The 17,759-nt window shown below is 44.3% G+C and overlaps 1 protein-coding gene across 1 annotated transcript in view; it reads left to right on the top strand.

Moving 5' to 3' along the window:
• Nucleotides 1-17,759, top strand: part of PLXDC2 (plexin domain containing 2) — a 456,016-nt gene that overhangs the window by 331,573 nt on the left and 106,684 nt on the right. The window contains exon 8 of the mRNA XM_083189312.1: nucleotides 5,602-5,697. Coding sequence (XP_083045438.1) covers nucleotides 5,602-5,697 — 96 coding nt within the window. The remainder of the gene's footprint in view (nucleotides 1-5,601; nucleotides 5,698-17,759) is intronic.

Below are 17,759 nucleotides of genomic sequence, written 5' to 3'. Positions count from 1 at the left end.
TCCCAAATAAATGAGATGCTGTCACTTTAAGAAGCGCAGTCTGACCTGAATAAGCATTGACACAATTTTATAGTATAAAATACTTTGATAAATTTATTAATTATAAAAAGATGTGCATAATGCTATATGTGTGAAGTGCACTTCACCATATAAAATACAAGATATAAAAATACATACACAAAGTAATGACAAACAACATGTAACATAGATGGCTGGCTGTAACGTTTTGAGGCAGATTTTTAAGCAGGCTTGGTGATCATGAGGCTTATTATGATCTCAAAATGGCATTTTGTAATCCTTTGTATAGTTACCAGTCCTTTGACAGGGGTTATAAGTGGATGCAGGTGGATGCGCCTCCTTATATAGGTGAACCTCTGTGGGTGGCACTTTTTCCTCCTCTTTCACCAGTGTAATACCTGGATATATTAATGTCCACTGTAGTAGGAACCCAGCTGGTACTTTGTCTAAAGGATCTGGCGTCTGGATCAGCTCTGGATCAGCTCAAAAACGCGTTTCTCCGCCTCGTGTGCTTATCGGCGGCTTCCTCAGTTTCAACTGGTAAAAGAGGAGGAAAAAGTGCCACCCACAGAGGTTCACCTATATAAGGAGGCGCATCCACCTGCATCCACTTATAACCCCTGTCAAAGGACTGGTAACTATACAAAGGATTACAAAATGCCATTTTGAGATCATAATAAGCCTCATGATCACCAAGCCTGCTTAAAAATCTGCCTCAAAACGTTACAGCCAGCCATCTATGTTACATGTTGTTTGTCATTACTTTGTGTATGTATTTTTATATCTTGTATTTTATATGGTGAAGTGCACTTCACACATATAGCATTATGCACATCTTTGTATAATTAATAAATTTATCAAAGTATTTTATACTATAAAATTGTGTCAATGCTTATTCAGGTCAGACTGCGCTCCTTAAAGTGACAGCATCTCATTTATTTGGGATAAAATCACTTTCCTCCCATCCCCTATACCAGGCATGTCCAAACTATGGCCCTCCAGCTGTTGTGAAACTACAAGTCCCATCATGCTCTGCCACAGTTTTGCTATTAGGGAATGCTAAAACTATGACACGGCATGCTGGGATGTGTAGTTTCACAACAGCTGGAGGGCCGCGGTTTGGACATGCCTGCCTATTCTTAATCTAGGATAAAATACATTTTTGTGTGCATAAATTATGTGCACAAATTCTAATATGTGGTATATTTAATGAAGCGGTAATGTAGATTAGGAGTAATTATAACATATGGAACAGATGTGACCGTTTTATGCAAGTACAGCAAATTTAGAAGGAACAATCTAATGATATGTCTATTTATACTAAAAATACATTTACTAATCTACAGCCAATTACCTCTGCTGCTGTAGGCACACTACAAGTCCCAGCACTTGTCCGCCACCACTGGAATTCTGCCATGTACAGTAGTTCCCCAGAACCAGCAAGCCACAGATTGCTGAATACTTATCTACAGTTTCACAACGTGCACCTCAATTATGTATTGTTGTGTTCAGATGCATCTCATTAGAACATGTATTATTCATTATGTGTTTAAAACCATTTTCCAGGTCACTTCCCTGTGTTCTGAGCGTGCACTGTCTTGCTTTAGATGGATGTTTCACTGAGTTTACAAATAGATGACTAATGTTTATCACCTCAGCCTGTGAACTGTCAAATTTGAATTTTTTTTTATGTGCAGGATTTAATTGTCTTGTTTAATCATTCAGAACTATAAAGCTCTCAGAGAAGGCTAGCTTTAGTTTCTGAGGTTATGGAATTAACACGTGTTATTTACATAGTTCTTCTTCATACAGTCTTATTATAGACCACTTTTGTGGCTTCACTCCTTTCTAAAGTCTTTCATTGGCTAATGCAGGGCCAGATTATCAATGGGACGGATGGAACTGCAGCTCCAGGCCTCCACATAAAAGTAGGCCGCAGGGGCGGATTGGCCCACCGGGAAACCGGGCCATCTCCCGGTGGGCCGGCCCAAAACTCCGTAAAAACGGTCCGGCCGCGCTCCTCCCTGGACTGTCTGGGCACTTTGCCCACATCCAAAATGGCCACGGGAGGGCTTCTGCGCATGCGCGATAGTGCACAGCACCTCCCATGGACCTTCATGTGTGGCGGCAGTGGGCTCTCAGCTCCCATTCCCCTGGAGGCAGCAGAAAGGACTCGAGCAGGTGAGCCCCCTCCCCGCATTACAAGCACTGCAGCCGCCCAGCTCCCCCCGGCATTACATCAGTGGCGCCTCCCCCCGCATCCCCGCATTACATACACCCCGCCTACCCCCCTCGCCAATTACATACACCACGCCGCCAGCACCTTTCCCCCCCCCGGGCTGCCGCCGCAGCCAGCACCCCCCCAGGACTCTTCCCCCGCCGCCAGCATCTCCACCCCAGACCTGCCACCAGCACCCGCTCCCCCCAGGCTGCCCCTGCCGCCTGCACCCCCCCCTCCCCCTGGGCTGCTGCAAAGGTTTTTCTCCCGGGCTGGATTGCAGTCACAATCCGCCCCTGGTAGGCCGGTCATCATGATAACATGATGATCAACAGCTTGTCACATGGGTGGCCATAATTCATAAGTATTAAAATTGCATTTCTATTTTCCACACAAAATTATGCAATTTTTGTATTTATATATAGGAAGACATTGGGGCTTATAGTGTACGGGCTCTGCATGCCTTCATTGTACTGGCCTCAACTCCCCCACTTCTCATAATAGCATACTTTCCTACCCTCCCAGAATTGCAAGGAGGCTCTGTAAAAGTCGGGTAGTGCTTCTGGCTGCTCAGAAAGGTGAGCAAGGCCACAGCATTCACACAGCACTGTATAGTAGAGGGGTGGAGCCACAATGACACAATCATGTGATCACATCAAGATCCACTCACCTTTCTGCCGGCCACACCCTTATTATACTGACCAGACTTACTCCTGCAGCAGCAGGGGGAAGTAAAGTCTGTAAGGATGCATAATAGGTCCTGGAACATTTTCATCTCAAGGACCATGCGGCCCTTAATCCGGCCCTGGGCTAATGTGTAACAGTGTTCTCCCAGCTATACATTTATTGATGGTCATTAAAGAATACGTTTTACCATCTGTAATATAACAATAATAGGGAGCAGTAAACACAATGTCTTACTGGCTTTCGTTGGAGACTTGTAGGGTCACTGAAGCTTGCCTCTTTCCCATACACTAACTGTACCACAGAAGGTGCAGAAGGTCTGACAGTAATATTATACATACATCTTTCTTTCTCACTTACCCATACAATGACGCTAATAAAACTTTTTTATAGTTGCACTGGTTTTGAGATCACGCTACAGTTTATATATAGCCACACGATTTCTAGAAATAAATAAAAAGGATGAAAACTATCTGATTTGAAAAGTGACCAGGGGTACTGAGCCGAGCCTTGGACCTGAACAATCTTCCGCTCAATAGAGGGCATCCCGAGTCAACATGGCAGCCCCCGGTTAGTAAGTTTAATGCAGGGTATGCCCAGTGCTGATATAACAGCAATTATCAAGCAGATGGCCAGTTTTAAAACATTTATGTCTCTTACACATTGCAATATAATAATACAATTGAATTTCTACCATTATCTGATGTGTTAATGTGGCCAGGAAATCATTACTGTCAGCATACAGTATGTGTCCCATGATTATACAACCATATAAACATGCCACAGTAATTATAGAGGAGCTTCTCACAGTGTCTGCGAGAGGAAGTGCCATGTGATCATACCTGTGTCTATGACATTTCCCATCTCATTACCTTGTATTGAAGTGCTCCTCAAAGTGTCTGCGAGAGGAAGTGCTAAGTGATCATACCTATGTATATGACATTTCCCATCTCATTACCTTGTATAGAGGAGCTTCTCACAGTGTCTGCGAGAGGAAGTGTCAAGTGATCATACCTGTGTCTATGACATTTCCCATCTCATTACCTTGTATTGAAGTGCTCCTCAAAGTGTCTGCGAGAGGAAGTGCTAAGTGATCATACCTATGAATATGACATTTCCCATCTTATTACCTTGTATAGAGGAGCTTCTCACAGTGTCTGCGAGAGGAAGTGCCAAGTGATCATACCTGTGTCTATGACATTTCCCATCTCATTATCTTGTATAGAAGTGCTCCTCACAGTGTCTGCGAGAGGAGATGCTAAGTTATTGTACCTGTGAATATGACATTTCCCATCTCATTACCTTGTATGGAAGTGCTCCTCACAGTGTCTGCGAAAGGAGATGCTAAGTGATTGTACCTGTGTCTATGACATTTCCCATCTCATTACCTTGTATAGAGGTGCTCCTCACAGTGTCTGTGAGAGGAGGTGCTTAATGATCATGTTTGTAGAATGATTTTCCCCTCCACATTACATTGTACAGCAGTTCCCCTTACAATGACTATATAATGCATTGCTGATTATGTCTGTGTGTCTGGCACATCACTCCTTATCATGTGTAGCAATGCTCCAAAAAGTCATTTCAAGAGGAAACATTTGTATGACATTCCCCAATACAATAAAGTGTGCAGCAGTGCTCCTTACAGTGACTGATCAGAATGACAGTGACTGATCACATGCCTGTGAATTAACAGAGATCAACCTCTGCTACAGTAGGTGTGATGTTTTTGGATTGATAAGGATCTGTGTCCATTATATAATAGATGGAATGGGTGGGACTTGCATAGAGTTGAAATGTCAAAAATCAGCAGTTCAATGTCAAAGACAGAATACTGAATGCACATACAGTAATAATGCTTGTTAATGTATTGTAACCATGGGGGTTATTCAGACCAGCCAGAGTGAAATCCTGCTTCATGCAAGGTTGCGAACTTCTTAGCACGGCTTGCAAAATTTAGTTGTATCGGAAATTAGCTGCAAATCCGTTTGCAAGCTGCTCACCATTAAATTATTTTTCCACTGTGCATAACCCAGCACTTACTCGGTGGCTGCGATAGAAACAGACTGATCGGGGCCAGAGCCACTGTCATACGATTTCCCATCAAACACCTGGGCATACCTGCGTTTTCCCTTACACTTCCATAAAACGTCCAGTTACCATGCCGGCTTCCTGTCTATTAACTTGCGTATGGCCAGCAATGAAAAAATGAGCAAGATTGTATCGCAGAATGGCCTACACATGTGCAGTCTATCGATAATCACAGCCATGCGATCAGGTCTGAATAACCCCCATGTCAACACTACAACTTGATTGTAAAACATGAAGTTTAAAGTTCTAGTGCTGACCCAGTTACAATGCTTTAACTAACATTATGTGGCATACTTTGCTCATCTGCCGACATTGTGACTGGCAACATTATGATTGTCACATCAATTAACAACTTCCTATAAGAGGTACAAACAAAACTTTAAATGAAAAAAAAAAAACATGGATCAAACTAATAAACAGCTGCCGAGATCATGGACCTTCCCGCTCTACTGGTCTCTACAGCTGTGTTTAGATTTATTCTCTTTTAATAAGATAAATATAGCTTTTGGGGATGCCATCTATCATGACTATGACAGCAGAGCTTTGTTGTTTTAATTAAAATGTGTCACAATTCAATTTCCATGTTTTACTAGATGTTCGCAGAAGAACGATTTTCGAGTATCACCGAGTGGAACTGGAAATGTCCAAGATTACCAACTACTCTGCGGTGGAGATGTGGCCTCTTCCAAGTGAGTGATCCATTGGCTGGCAATCAGTATTGGGAGGGAGCCGTAATCCATCATTTGGATATTCTGGCAACTGGCTCTGAACTGCGTTCGGAGCCCAGCGAATAGTATAATACCGCCCCGCCGAACTCAAGCCCTCCATCTCTGACACTCGTAGCAGCCGCGTGACCCAGGAGTCACTCGGCGGCTGCGAGAATTCCTGCAAAATCGGGGCAGGCACCGATCTGATGCGACCACCCCTAGCATATGCCCGGCTACTCCCAGGGTTTCTATGGGCGTACCCACTGTGTTTTGTGGGCACGCCCATGAAACGCTGGGGCTCCACTCCGGCTTGCCCCCTACCTGTCAATCAGCCTGTGAGCAACTTGGCAAGGACGAAATTTGGTAAAGGCGGTTTACAGCCGGGCCCTGCACATGCGCATTATGTAAAATGCGCATGCACAGTGGCTAGAGTCAGACCATCGGCCAGCGTCCGAATTCAGATCTGACCGAATAGGTCTGAATCTGTGGGGTGATATTTTATAGCTGAAACTTATAACTGCACCATACCATTGGAGGTGCGCTCCGATACTAACTGACAAATTCGCATTTACTGAAAAAAATTGTGTAAATAAATAAATATGTAGATCCAATGACCATAAAGGAAGTATTTATAAGAGCATTAAGAAATGTAGATATAATAAATATGATAAATCAGTTTACAAGATGCTGGTATCCCAAGGGGGGTTCAGGGGACTGCGGTTACAGTTAAGTTGCAGGAGGGTTGAATTACAGTTGCACGAGAGGAAGGTTACGGGTAGGTTTCAGGAGAAGTGGGTTAGGGCTAGGATTAGTGCTGGCAGCATTCATACTTACCTGGAAGCTGACAAGATTCTGCCTTCAAGGATTCTGCTGTCAGTCTATACACTGTCTATATCTCAACTCCTGGGATTTCTTACCCAACCCAGCTACTGTAAACAGAATATTCTGCGTGATTAGAATTCTTCTGAAAACATGTAAAACCAGTGGTGAAATTATACAGGTTGCACACGTGTTCCTGAGTTCAGGGGGCACGCACTGCACCCATTTTTTTTACTTACTCCTCAGGAGTCCCTCAACTGTGGCAACAGCTGCCTGGAATCACAGGAAAAATGGCCCCTGCGCCATTTTTATGGAAATCTGCACATGCGCATTAGAGCCTTATGCTGTGCACACAGTGTGATAGCCTTACTATTCGATCCCTATTCAATTGGGATCAAATCGGGATTGAATCGCACTGCAAGCCAAACGAACGCATTCAATTTTGACTATATAGTACAGATCTGTACTATATTGTCATGGATTCACAGTCTATTTGGCTATTTGATTTCAGCTGAACAGGAGTGCATATTGGGATTGAAAGCTTAAAAATATGTTTGGTTTCCATTTGATGTCCAATGCGAATATACAGTCAAATCGAAGAGTAAACTGCACCCTGTGTACACTCCATAAGCCGCCTAGGGTTCAGACTCTATAGCTCTGCGTGAGTGCCTGCAGTGGAGAGGGGGACCCAGATGGAAGAAGCTGCACACCAGCCTCCTCCTTTCTTAAAACACCCCTCATTAGCCGCGCTGACAGGAGGCAAATGCGTAGGTTCTGCTGCCCAGACTGACGGAGAGTCCTGGCACTTCCATCGGCCTGCCTCCACATCCCCTGGGCAGGTCACTCGGCAACCAGGGACACCGGGTAGCAACTTCTACTCCAACGACTGCCTGGATACTTAGACCTGGTGATGACTTCCGCCCAACAGTTGTCAGAGCGACAGGAGACGCTGGTCAGGTGCACTTTGCCACAGCTGATGGCATTAGGTCCTGGGGGGCTGAACTGGATCCTCTTCAGGTGATTGGACACCTAAGCCCTTTTAAGGGATTCAGGCCAGAACAGCCCTGCTGGTGATAGCTTCCATTTGTTGCAGTCATCTGCCTCCCTCTCTGTTCCATTTTCTCCTGGCTGGTTTGGCTCCATCTGCTCCTGGGATAACTGCTGAGCATCTGATTCCAGTTCTGGTATACCATAAGTGCTCCACGTTGGAGCCCAGATGTTATTTTTTTTATCTTTCATACTTTAGCAATGTTGTGGACAGTGTTCTCTTTTTTTATTATCTAGTCCACACTTGCTTATTGTCCCTCTGGTATCTCCAGAGTTTGCCACAGGTCTGAGGTATTTGTTTATGTTAATTCTAACACAGTTATTTTCTGTTTGTGGTACTTTCCCATACCTTTGTGTGGTTTGCTGTGTTTTTGTGTGGTGTCTTTTTTTATGCTTGCGACTAGATCGCCTGTGGTATGCGACAAGATTGCTCATACATTTTGTCGTCTTTCTCCCCTGAAGTTGGCAGCGTGCCGTTAGTTGTTTATTCAATTAGGTCCCTTTAGTCAGTTTCACCTTTTGACCATTTCCTTAAAGATTTCTGGTACTTTGTCCTTACGCAAGACCTGGTGGCACCGGACTTGGGGTGGACCTAATTTTCCCCTTGAAAGGTAGCTATTAAAGGTGAAGTCCTAGTTTTTGCAGGTACCAGCCATTCTTCAGGAAAGGTCAACAGAGACAGAGTAGGGTTTGCTGTGGTCATCCTAAACAGCGGTCACAGGTGTGGGTTCACACCCAAATTCAAACACCCCTGGATAAAACACAAAGAAAAAAACAAAATTATCAGAAATTAAAACAGTTTAGAAACAGAATATATCAGACTGATTGGTTATCTAGTATTTAAAGTCAATATCTAGAACATTTCTGCATGTGAACATTTTTGCTGCAGGCTAATCCCTTCAGCGATAACCGTAAATCCCTGAACTTCATTCTAAAACTTTTTTCGGTACTCTTTACCTAGAAGGGCGCCCGTCGCGGGCATCGTGGGTACATTTATGTATGGCCGCGACGCGACCGACGCGATGCCCGCGATTTCCCATTGAAACCAATGTTAAACCTGGAAATCGTGTCGGTCGCGTCGCGGCCGGCCATAAATGTACCCGCGATGCCCGCGACGCGATGCTCACGATAGGAATCAATGTTAAAAGGCGCGATGGACCCGATTTTACTGTTAAATGGCTCAATCCACCCGATTTGGCCATAGGAATCAATGTTAAATGGGCCACAGAGCCCATTAACCCTTAAATGTCCCCCCAAATTTTTAACGCCACCCCACGATCCACGCCAACCCGAAGCGTGGCGAGCGCAGCGAGCCCGCGAGGGGCGGCGGTACGCGTCCTCCGACCTTTTCATGCCCTACTATCCACTAGGGCGTGGTGTGAGAATATAATAGTGTGGCGAGCGCAGCGAGCCACCGAGCCCGAAGCGTGGCGAGCGCAGCGAGCCCTGCGAGGGGACGCGGATACCTTCACAGTTATGCGCGTCCCCTCGCGGGCTTCACAGGTGTCCGTGGCGAGGCGGACACCTGTGAAGCCCGCGAGGGGACGCGTCTACCTGTGAAGGTATCCGCGTCCCCTCGCGGGGCTCACTGCGCTCGCCACGCTTCGGGCTCGGTGGCTCGCTGCGCTCGCCACACTATTCTATTCTCACACCACGCCCTAGTGGATAGTAGGGCATGAAAAGGTCGGAGGACGCGTACCGCCGCCCCTCGCGGGCTCGCTGCGCTCGCCACGCTTCGGGTTGGCGTGGATCGTGGGGTGGCGTTAAAAATTTGGGGGGACATTTAAGGGTTAATTTGGCCTATTTGGCCCCAAATCGGGTCCATTGAGGCATTTTACAGTAAAATCGCGGTCAATCTGCCGTTTTAACATTGTTCCCTATGGGAAAATCGCGGTGATCGCGGTCATCGCGGGCATCGCGGCCATCCCGATTTACCCGCGATGCCCGCGATGACCGCGATCACCGCGATTTTTACCCACGACGACCGCGATTTCAATCGCTGGTGCCCTTCTAGGTAAAGAGTACCCTTATTTCTTCTTTCATTAATTGTTCTCCTAAAGGTCCTAACTTTTAATATTACTTTTAGTAATATTTCACACTGGTGCTTTTGTTTCCATTCTGCATTCAACTTGAGGAAAGCATGTGAAAATAAAGACCATTCTGTTGAATCAACTGTATTCATATGAAAAGTAACGATAATGTGCCCCAATGGATAAGAGGTTCACTGGAGGTTAGAACACGAGTATGCAGCTCAAACTTTTGGACGTCAGAAAAGGATAGATTTATTAAGCTCGGTGAAGTGATAAAGTGTCTGATTTTTATCACCGGCCAATCAGCTCCTACTTGTCATTTTTCAAACCAAGCCTGTAACTTCACAGTAAGGAGCTGATTGGCCAGTGATAAAAAACAGACACTTTATCACTTCACTGAGCTTAATAAATACCCCTAAAAGTACTAAGTATGTTGAAACCTAGGGCAGTGCTTCTCCAACCTTAAGTCCCATACACACTAACCGATCCACGACAATATCGGACATAGCGGCAACCCAGTGGGCCTACACATTTACCGATACCAGCAGGGAGGTAGCAACGAGGTGAGTGCAGGCCATGCTCCACTATATGGCCCTCGTAAACAAGGTTATCCCTCATCTATACACACTTAAGTAACTGTTTGAGTTTGCATGTAGTACATTTATTAGTCAGGTTGTGGAAAGAAATTTTAATTGAAATTAATGGGCCAATTTGCGCTAATCCAATATCCGGTTGCAGCAAGGAACATCAGGGATGCATACGGCACTGCATTCACATAACCATTGGTTCAGTAGGCAACAGGTATTGTGTGTTGCATTTTACAGATGTCAATACAGGTTGAGAATCCCTTATCTGAAATGCTCGGGACCGCAAGCATTTTTGGATAAGGGATTATTGCGGATTTCTGAAAAAAAAAATTTCATGGTGGTTCTCCGATGTCCACGGTGCCCCTGGCATCCACGGCGGCCATCAGATTCCTCTTCAGCATCCATCAGATTCATCTTCATCCCCGGTCCCAAGGATGCATTGAGTGGTTGACGTCACCGACGCAATGGATCCTTGGGACCGGAGATGCTGCTGAAGAGGATTCTGATGGCCGCCGTGGACACCGTGGGATGAGGTAAGTATGAAAAAAGGTGCGGGGGGTTAACATCAACTTTAAAAAAAAAATTCTGATATTTCAGATATGGGATATCTGGATAAGTGATACCTAACCTGTATAAAATCAGGGTTAGTTTTCGCCTCCCGAACGTTCTGCACCCTTCACAGCAACAAAAAAATGCTAAACATTGTTCTGAGTATTCTTTTAATTATAACCTTTTTTGGTACTTGTGTATTATCACGGCGCTCACATTTTCCATCGTAGGGCATTGTACAACAAAAAAATCGCGTTGCATCGCATGTGATGTCATCCACGCGATTGGACCCGATTTTTAATTGTACAGGCACCCAGATGCCTGATTCCTATGTTAAATGCCCCCCCCCAGACCTGATTTTTAATTGTATACCCACCCTGATGAGTAATGACTATGTTAAATGCCCCCCCCCCATTGTTAACGCCACCCCACTATCAATGTCAACCCGAAGCGTGGCAAGCGCAGCGAGCCCGCAAGGGGCAGCGGTACGCGTCCTCTGACCTTTTCATACCCCCACTATCCACGCCGGCGTGGAGTTGATTTTATATAGTGTGGCAAGCGCAGCGAGCCACCGAGCCTGAAGCGTGGCGAGCGGACGCGGATGACTTCACATATATTCCACGTCCCCTCACGGGGCTCGCTGCGCTCGCCACGATTCGGGCTCGGTGGCTCGCTGCGCTCGCCACACTGTATAAAATCAACTCCACACTGACGTGGATAGTGGGGGTATAAAAAGGTCGGAGGAAGCGTACCGCCGCCCCTCGCAGGCTCGCTTCGCTTCGGGTTGGCGTTGATAGTGGGGTGGCATTAACAATGGGGGGGCATTTAACATAGTCATTACCCATCAGGGTGGGTATACAATTAAAAATCGGGTCTGGGGGGCATTTAACATGGGAATAAGCCTAAATCGGGCATGATTGCGTTGCATTGCATCGCATGCCATTATAATGGCATGCGATGCGATGCAATATTAAAATTGTATACTCACACCCGGGGAAAGGCTCAAATCTGGTCCCATCGCATGCCATCGCATACCTTAATTAGTGGCATGCGATGCGATGGGCACCGTGATAATACACAAGTACCCTTTTTTTTAAATGTAAATAATTTCATTCAACTCTACCCTTCCCCATCCCAACCCTTCTCTCCTTGTTACCCTGTACACCACACAATTGCAGGGCTCAAATAAACTTTTTTCTTTACATGAAGTCAGTCACCACTGGCTTGCGGGTGTGGTATAGGGTACCGACAGTCGGGATCCCGACAGTCCTTAGCCCGACGTCGGGATCCTGACTGCCCGGACTCAGACAGCATGGTGAGCGCAACAAAGCCCCTTGCGGGCATGGTGGCTCGCCACCTATTCTATTCTCCCTCTATGGGGGTCGTGGACTCCCATGAGGGAGAATATCGGGTGGCCATCGGGCACCCGTCTGTCGGAGTTTTGACAGTCGTGATCCCGACGTTGGGTAAATGACTGTCGGGATCCCGACTGTCGGGGCCGCGTCCGGCACCCTGGCTTGCAACATTGAAACACTTTGGTTCCCTTCCTTTCTGCTCTCTTTTACATTTTTGTTTAGAGCTGTGTACATGGGCATTTTTGCCCGTGAGCAATGCTATGAAAATCGCTGCCCGATAAATTGCTCAATGCATACACACTGTGCGATTTTCATCCGGCCCAGCAAGTTTCACGGGGAGTGAACTACTTTCCATAGTAGGAAACTTTGGAAAGTGGTTCACTAGGACTGTGATCCAGGCCGACGGACTGCGGTGGCTGACAATGATACAGGAGCGCACATCAGTGATCCCAGCTTTTCGCCCGCCCTACAAACTAGTAGATTTTGAGCTCAAAGTAGCTCAAAACTGGAAAAAATGTGCTGCTTTCATTTTTATAGTGTTTGAATAATATACTAGTTTAATTGTATCAATAATAGATGATATATTGATTGTCTCTTCTTAAAATTGGGAAAGCATCCCTAAGTAGACATTATTTTTTTCCTAAGATTTCTTAGAACATCAACAATTGATATGCTAATATGCTTTTTTGTTGTTGATATTATTATTATTATTATTATTATTATTATTATTATTACTAAATTACACAGCTATGATGCATTAGTTCATATCCCTTCAAAATAGCATGATAAATGTAAGCCGAGGGCTCTTACGTGCTTAAATAATAACCTGAATTGTTGCATTGATAGTGTAGTCCCATTGTGGAAGATAAATGAAGATCACAGATAAAGAGTTCTAGGCATTTAGTGCTCTGTGTGAAAGCTTCAACACTGATACCGTGGCATGGAAAGAAATGTCTCCATGTTCTTGTGTTCACACGAGTGGGTGTAAGAATGCATATAATTACGGATATGGGAGATTTCTTGATTGCAAAATTATAGTGAAGAAGGATTTGAAAATGCAAATGTAATGTTCAATTTATAGTTTGCTTTCGGCTATAAAAATAAACATTGGCTAATATACATGGCAAAGTAATTCTTCATATGGAAAAAACATAAATATAATAATATATAAACAATAAAATGGCACATCAGGGGTCTTTGCAAATGGGGCGACTCAAGAACATTGGCGGATCATATCGAGTTTTAAGAAAGGGACTGCGGCTTCTTCCTGTGACCGGAGAGTTGAGATGACAAGACGCCCGGGGTTCGGCACCTGTATCAGCTAAATGCTGGATTCTATGGACTGCATTGGCTGCAGCCCATCATGAGCAGTTCCCAATAAATTGCTGTGGAACTTGCATAAGAGCCATTTGCACTGGAGGGCGCTTGCTCTCCAATAAGTTGTAACTGCACTAATATTTAACAAGGTGGGGGTAGAAATCCCAGAAATAGCAAAGATAATAAACATGTAGTAGAATCGACAAGAAAGACTTGTCAACATGCATGGGTTGGTGGAAGGCTTTTTGGCACCGTAGGCAAAACTTCAGTTACTGCTCCGCCACCACCCACACACCAATACCGACTTTCCAGAACCTCGGGTAAAATTTGAAGGTGGCATCTTAGATGTTTTGCTGTTAGACTCATATAGGCAGCTGCCTAAAGCTACCTAATAATTGAGCAAGCACTGCCCAAATGGCTGTTGTAGTGCTACTGCGCATACACAAATATTCTCAGAAACCCTTACTGCACATGAGCAAACTGAAACTGAGAGAGTTCTATGTGCATAACCCAGGACTTGACGGGAGATACCAATGTTTGCCGATGTTTTGACATTTTAGTCTATCCAGGGGATCTGCACAATACTCACATAAGTAAAGTGGGCATTTTTACTGTTACACGGTGTATCTCATAGACTTGGAGGCTGCTTAAAATAGCATTTTCCTATTTAAACCATTTAGCTGTATAAGTGATGGCACTTGTGACAGCATTAGCATACAAATCAGAATCAGACCCACAGATTTATTTATTTATTAACAGTTTCCTACTGTATATAGCGCATACATATTCCGCAGCGCTTTACGGAGAATATTTGAATATTCACATCAGTCCCTTCCACAGTTGAGCTTACAATCTATGTTCCCTACCACATATACACACACATTCATTCTAGGGTTTATTTTGATAGAAGCCAAATAACCTACCAGTATATTTTTGGAATTTGGGAGGATATTGGAGTACTCGGAGGAAACCCCGCAAGTGTGGGGAGAATATACAAACTCCAGTTAGGGCCATGGTGGGAATTGAACCCATGACCTCAGTGCTGTGAGGCAGTAATGCTAACCACTACACCATCTGTACTGCCCCAGTTTTACCACAGTATCTGCAGGTACTGTTGCTCTACTACTGATATAGATTTGTCATCTTATATCTAGTGACCATATAGTGCACCCTGCTAATCACGCTCTGAAGTGTTGCTAGTTGGCATTCTTAGTTGCCTAATGCTGTATTTAGTCACATCATTGGCAATGGAAAAGCCAGAGAGTGTAATACCACTTACTGTCCACCAGATGTCCTTTTCCTAAATTGTACTGTGCATGTGTTGATTACTAATGAAGATTCTGTCGCAGATCCTGCAGATTGGTTGATGGAACCAGTCATTCGGTACACAGTAGAACTGAACAGTCTGTTTGTCATGTATACAGAGCTGCAGTTGAGGATTAAATCATTTGTTGTGTGAAACCTTTATTTTTTAGAATACATATGGAATCTCTGGTGGTGTTCAGATGCATGCAGTGAGATCATTTCAAGTTCATTTTTGCTCAATTCAAGTACTGTAGTTTTCATCCGTGGAGCATTCGCCACACAGTGGTTAAACCATGGATTCTCTCATGTCGTACGTACCATATGCCATGATATGCTGCAAATGTGACACCATGCAATGACATACTGCAACTGGAAGACTCAAATGCCACTCAAAAAAATAATAATAATTGCAAAACGATTTTAATTTAACAGTTCCCAATTTGCAGGAAAGCACAATTCAGTCTAGATACAGTAGATAGTCAATAGGTTGACATACATTTGGTCGACAGGTACTAAAAGTCAACAGATGAAGGGTCGACAATACTTATGGTGTACAGAAGGGGTTCTGGGGTTGTTGCGCTGTAGACTTGGTTGACGTGGGTTGGCTGCGGGGTGTGGGAGGTGAACTACAAGGTACCTCTTTGAAGAGAAATGATATGCGATGTGCACCCTAGGGTGCCACCCTGCGCTCAGTGTCACTCAACCTTACTGTTATGTGTGCTATGTGTTTAGACGGTGCTTCATATATCACATGCACAGTATTGATGAAAAAATAGAAAATTTATTTGTCACAAAATTAAAACATATTCTGGGACATTTATCCTTGCATGTGGGTACAGTACACAATAAACATAAAAATATAAAATAAAAACAAAAATAGAAATTGGATGAATATACAGTATAAAATATATATCAATAAGAATAGGGATATACAATATATATTATATATATGATAGCTGCGGAAAAAATGGGTGGATAAAAATGTTTTTTTGCTAGTAAGTTACTCTAGTACCGGTACAACATGCCACAATGGGGAAGGTGGGGGGTGGGGATGACGCACATAGACTCACATAGACTAACACAGTCTTTGTGGTACCAGTAGATGATTGCCACAAACTGTGGCTCCTGTGTAACGTTGTATGTAATTCTGCTTCCAAATGGGCAGTTCAGGTCTCTTTACCTTTAGGCTGGGGTGAGTGTCTGCCGGCAGACTCTCGCTGGTGCTGTCGCTGTGTGGACGGCGCTGGGCGAGTGCAGGAATTCACATCAACTAGTTTCGCCCGGGGGTGGGCTTCTTCAGGATAGTTGTGAATCCTGGCTGGCTCTCCCCTTTGCCTTCTTATACTGGTAGGTTTAGTTAGACCCTCCTTGTAGGTGGCGTCTGCCGGTTGTTGGCCGCGTCGCTTCCGTTTCCGCCCTTTCTGAGCGTGGATTAGCGCGGCTGTGTGTATGTGGACTTCCGCCCTTAGCGCTGCGTCAATTCCGGTATCCGTGTGTTCTGTTTGAGTGTTGATTGGCGCGGCTGTGTGTAAGGGGGCTTCCGCCCTTAGCGCTGCGTCACTTCCGGTATACGTGTGTCGTCAGCGGACGGGTATTATCTCCGTGGTCTTTGTTTACTTTATGCGTTCCAGCGTTACGCTGGTTGCTGCCCCTTTTTGCGTTTAACACTGTTCATAGCGTGTTTCCTCATTTCTGCTGTCACTATTTAACTGGTGGCATAACGTCAGCTATGTGGTATTGGGACATTTTATTTAGCTCCGTTTTGGATATATCAGGTGCATATCCAGTTCTGTTTACATATATTTTATGACATATAACATATAACATATAACATGAAGGTAGGTACAAGGACGGGGCGGGACAGAGAGTGTTAGGTATACCTGGTGGATACGTGATATTTAAAAACATTTCATAATGGAGTGGGGATTTGTTACATAATTACTTGCTCATTATTAGCAGTGAGTGGGATAGGGTTATGGATAAATATGGAAATGAAATAAATATAATATTGGGTTTAAAAAATAATATTGGGTTTAAAAAAGTACTTTATATTTTAGAGTTGCCATACGGGTATTGGCAGGTACTTTGTCACCGTTGATATATGTGTGGAGGTGGTGTTTTGCTCAAATATGTGTATGTGTGTATATATATACCATCATAATTAAACCAGCGGATAAGGGGGGGGGCATAGTTATAATGGACAAAAGGAGATACACAGAGGAGATTATGAAACAACTCTCAGATGAAAGCACATATAAAAAACTCCCATCCAATCCTACCAAGAAATTCTCAGAAGACTTGGAAAAATTGTTGAAGGAAGGCTTCGAAAATGGTGTACTAAACAAAAAAGAATACAACTACCTGAAACCAAAAGACCCCATCATACCGGTATTATACCATCTCCCGAAAATACATAAGAACATAAAAGAACCACCGGGACGCCCCATAGTGGCAGGTATTGGATCGATCACTTTAAACTTATCGGAGTATATAGACAAATTCCTGCAACCAGTAGTAACCAAGCAACAAGGTTACATCCGAGACACCACCCACATCTTAGAAAAGTTGTAAAACATCGTATGGAAAGACACATACATACTGGCAACCTGTGACGTAAAATCCCTGTATACCTGCATCAACCACGAACAAGGATGCAAAAACGTAAAGAAAAAACTAGAGGTAGACACAGAACTGAGGGACGCTAATAATGAGCAAGTAATTATGTAACAAATCCCCACTCCATTATGAAATGTTTTTAAATATCACGTATCCACCAGGTATACCTTACACTCTCTGTCCCGCCCCGTCCTTGTACCTACCTTCATGTTATATGTTATATGTCATAAAATATATGTAAACAGAACTGGATATGCACCTGATATATCCAAAACGGAGCTAAATAAAATGTCCCAATACCACATAGCTGACGTTATCCCACCAGTTAAATAGTGACAGCAGAAATGAGGAAACACGCTATGAACAGTGTGAAACGCAAAAAGGGGCGGCAACCAGCGTAACGCTGGAACGCATAAAGT

The sequence above is a fragment of the Crinia signifera genome, chromosome 5 (genome assembly GCF_055691185.1).
Source record: "Crinia signifera chromosome 5, ASM5569118v1, whole genome shotgun sequence".
Lineage (NCBI taxonomy): Eukaryota > Metazoa > Chordata > Amphibia > Anura > Myobatrachidae > Crinia > Crinia signifera.
The sequence above is the reverse complement of the archived record's forward strand: the minus strand, read 5'-3'. Positions and strand labels throughout refer to the sequence as shown.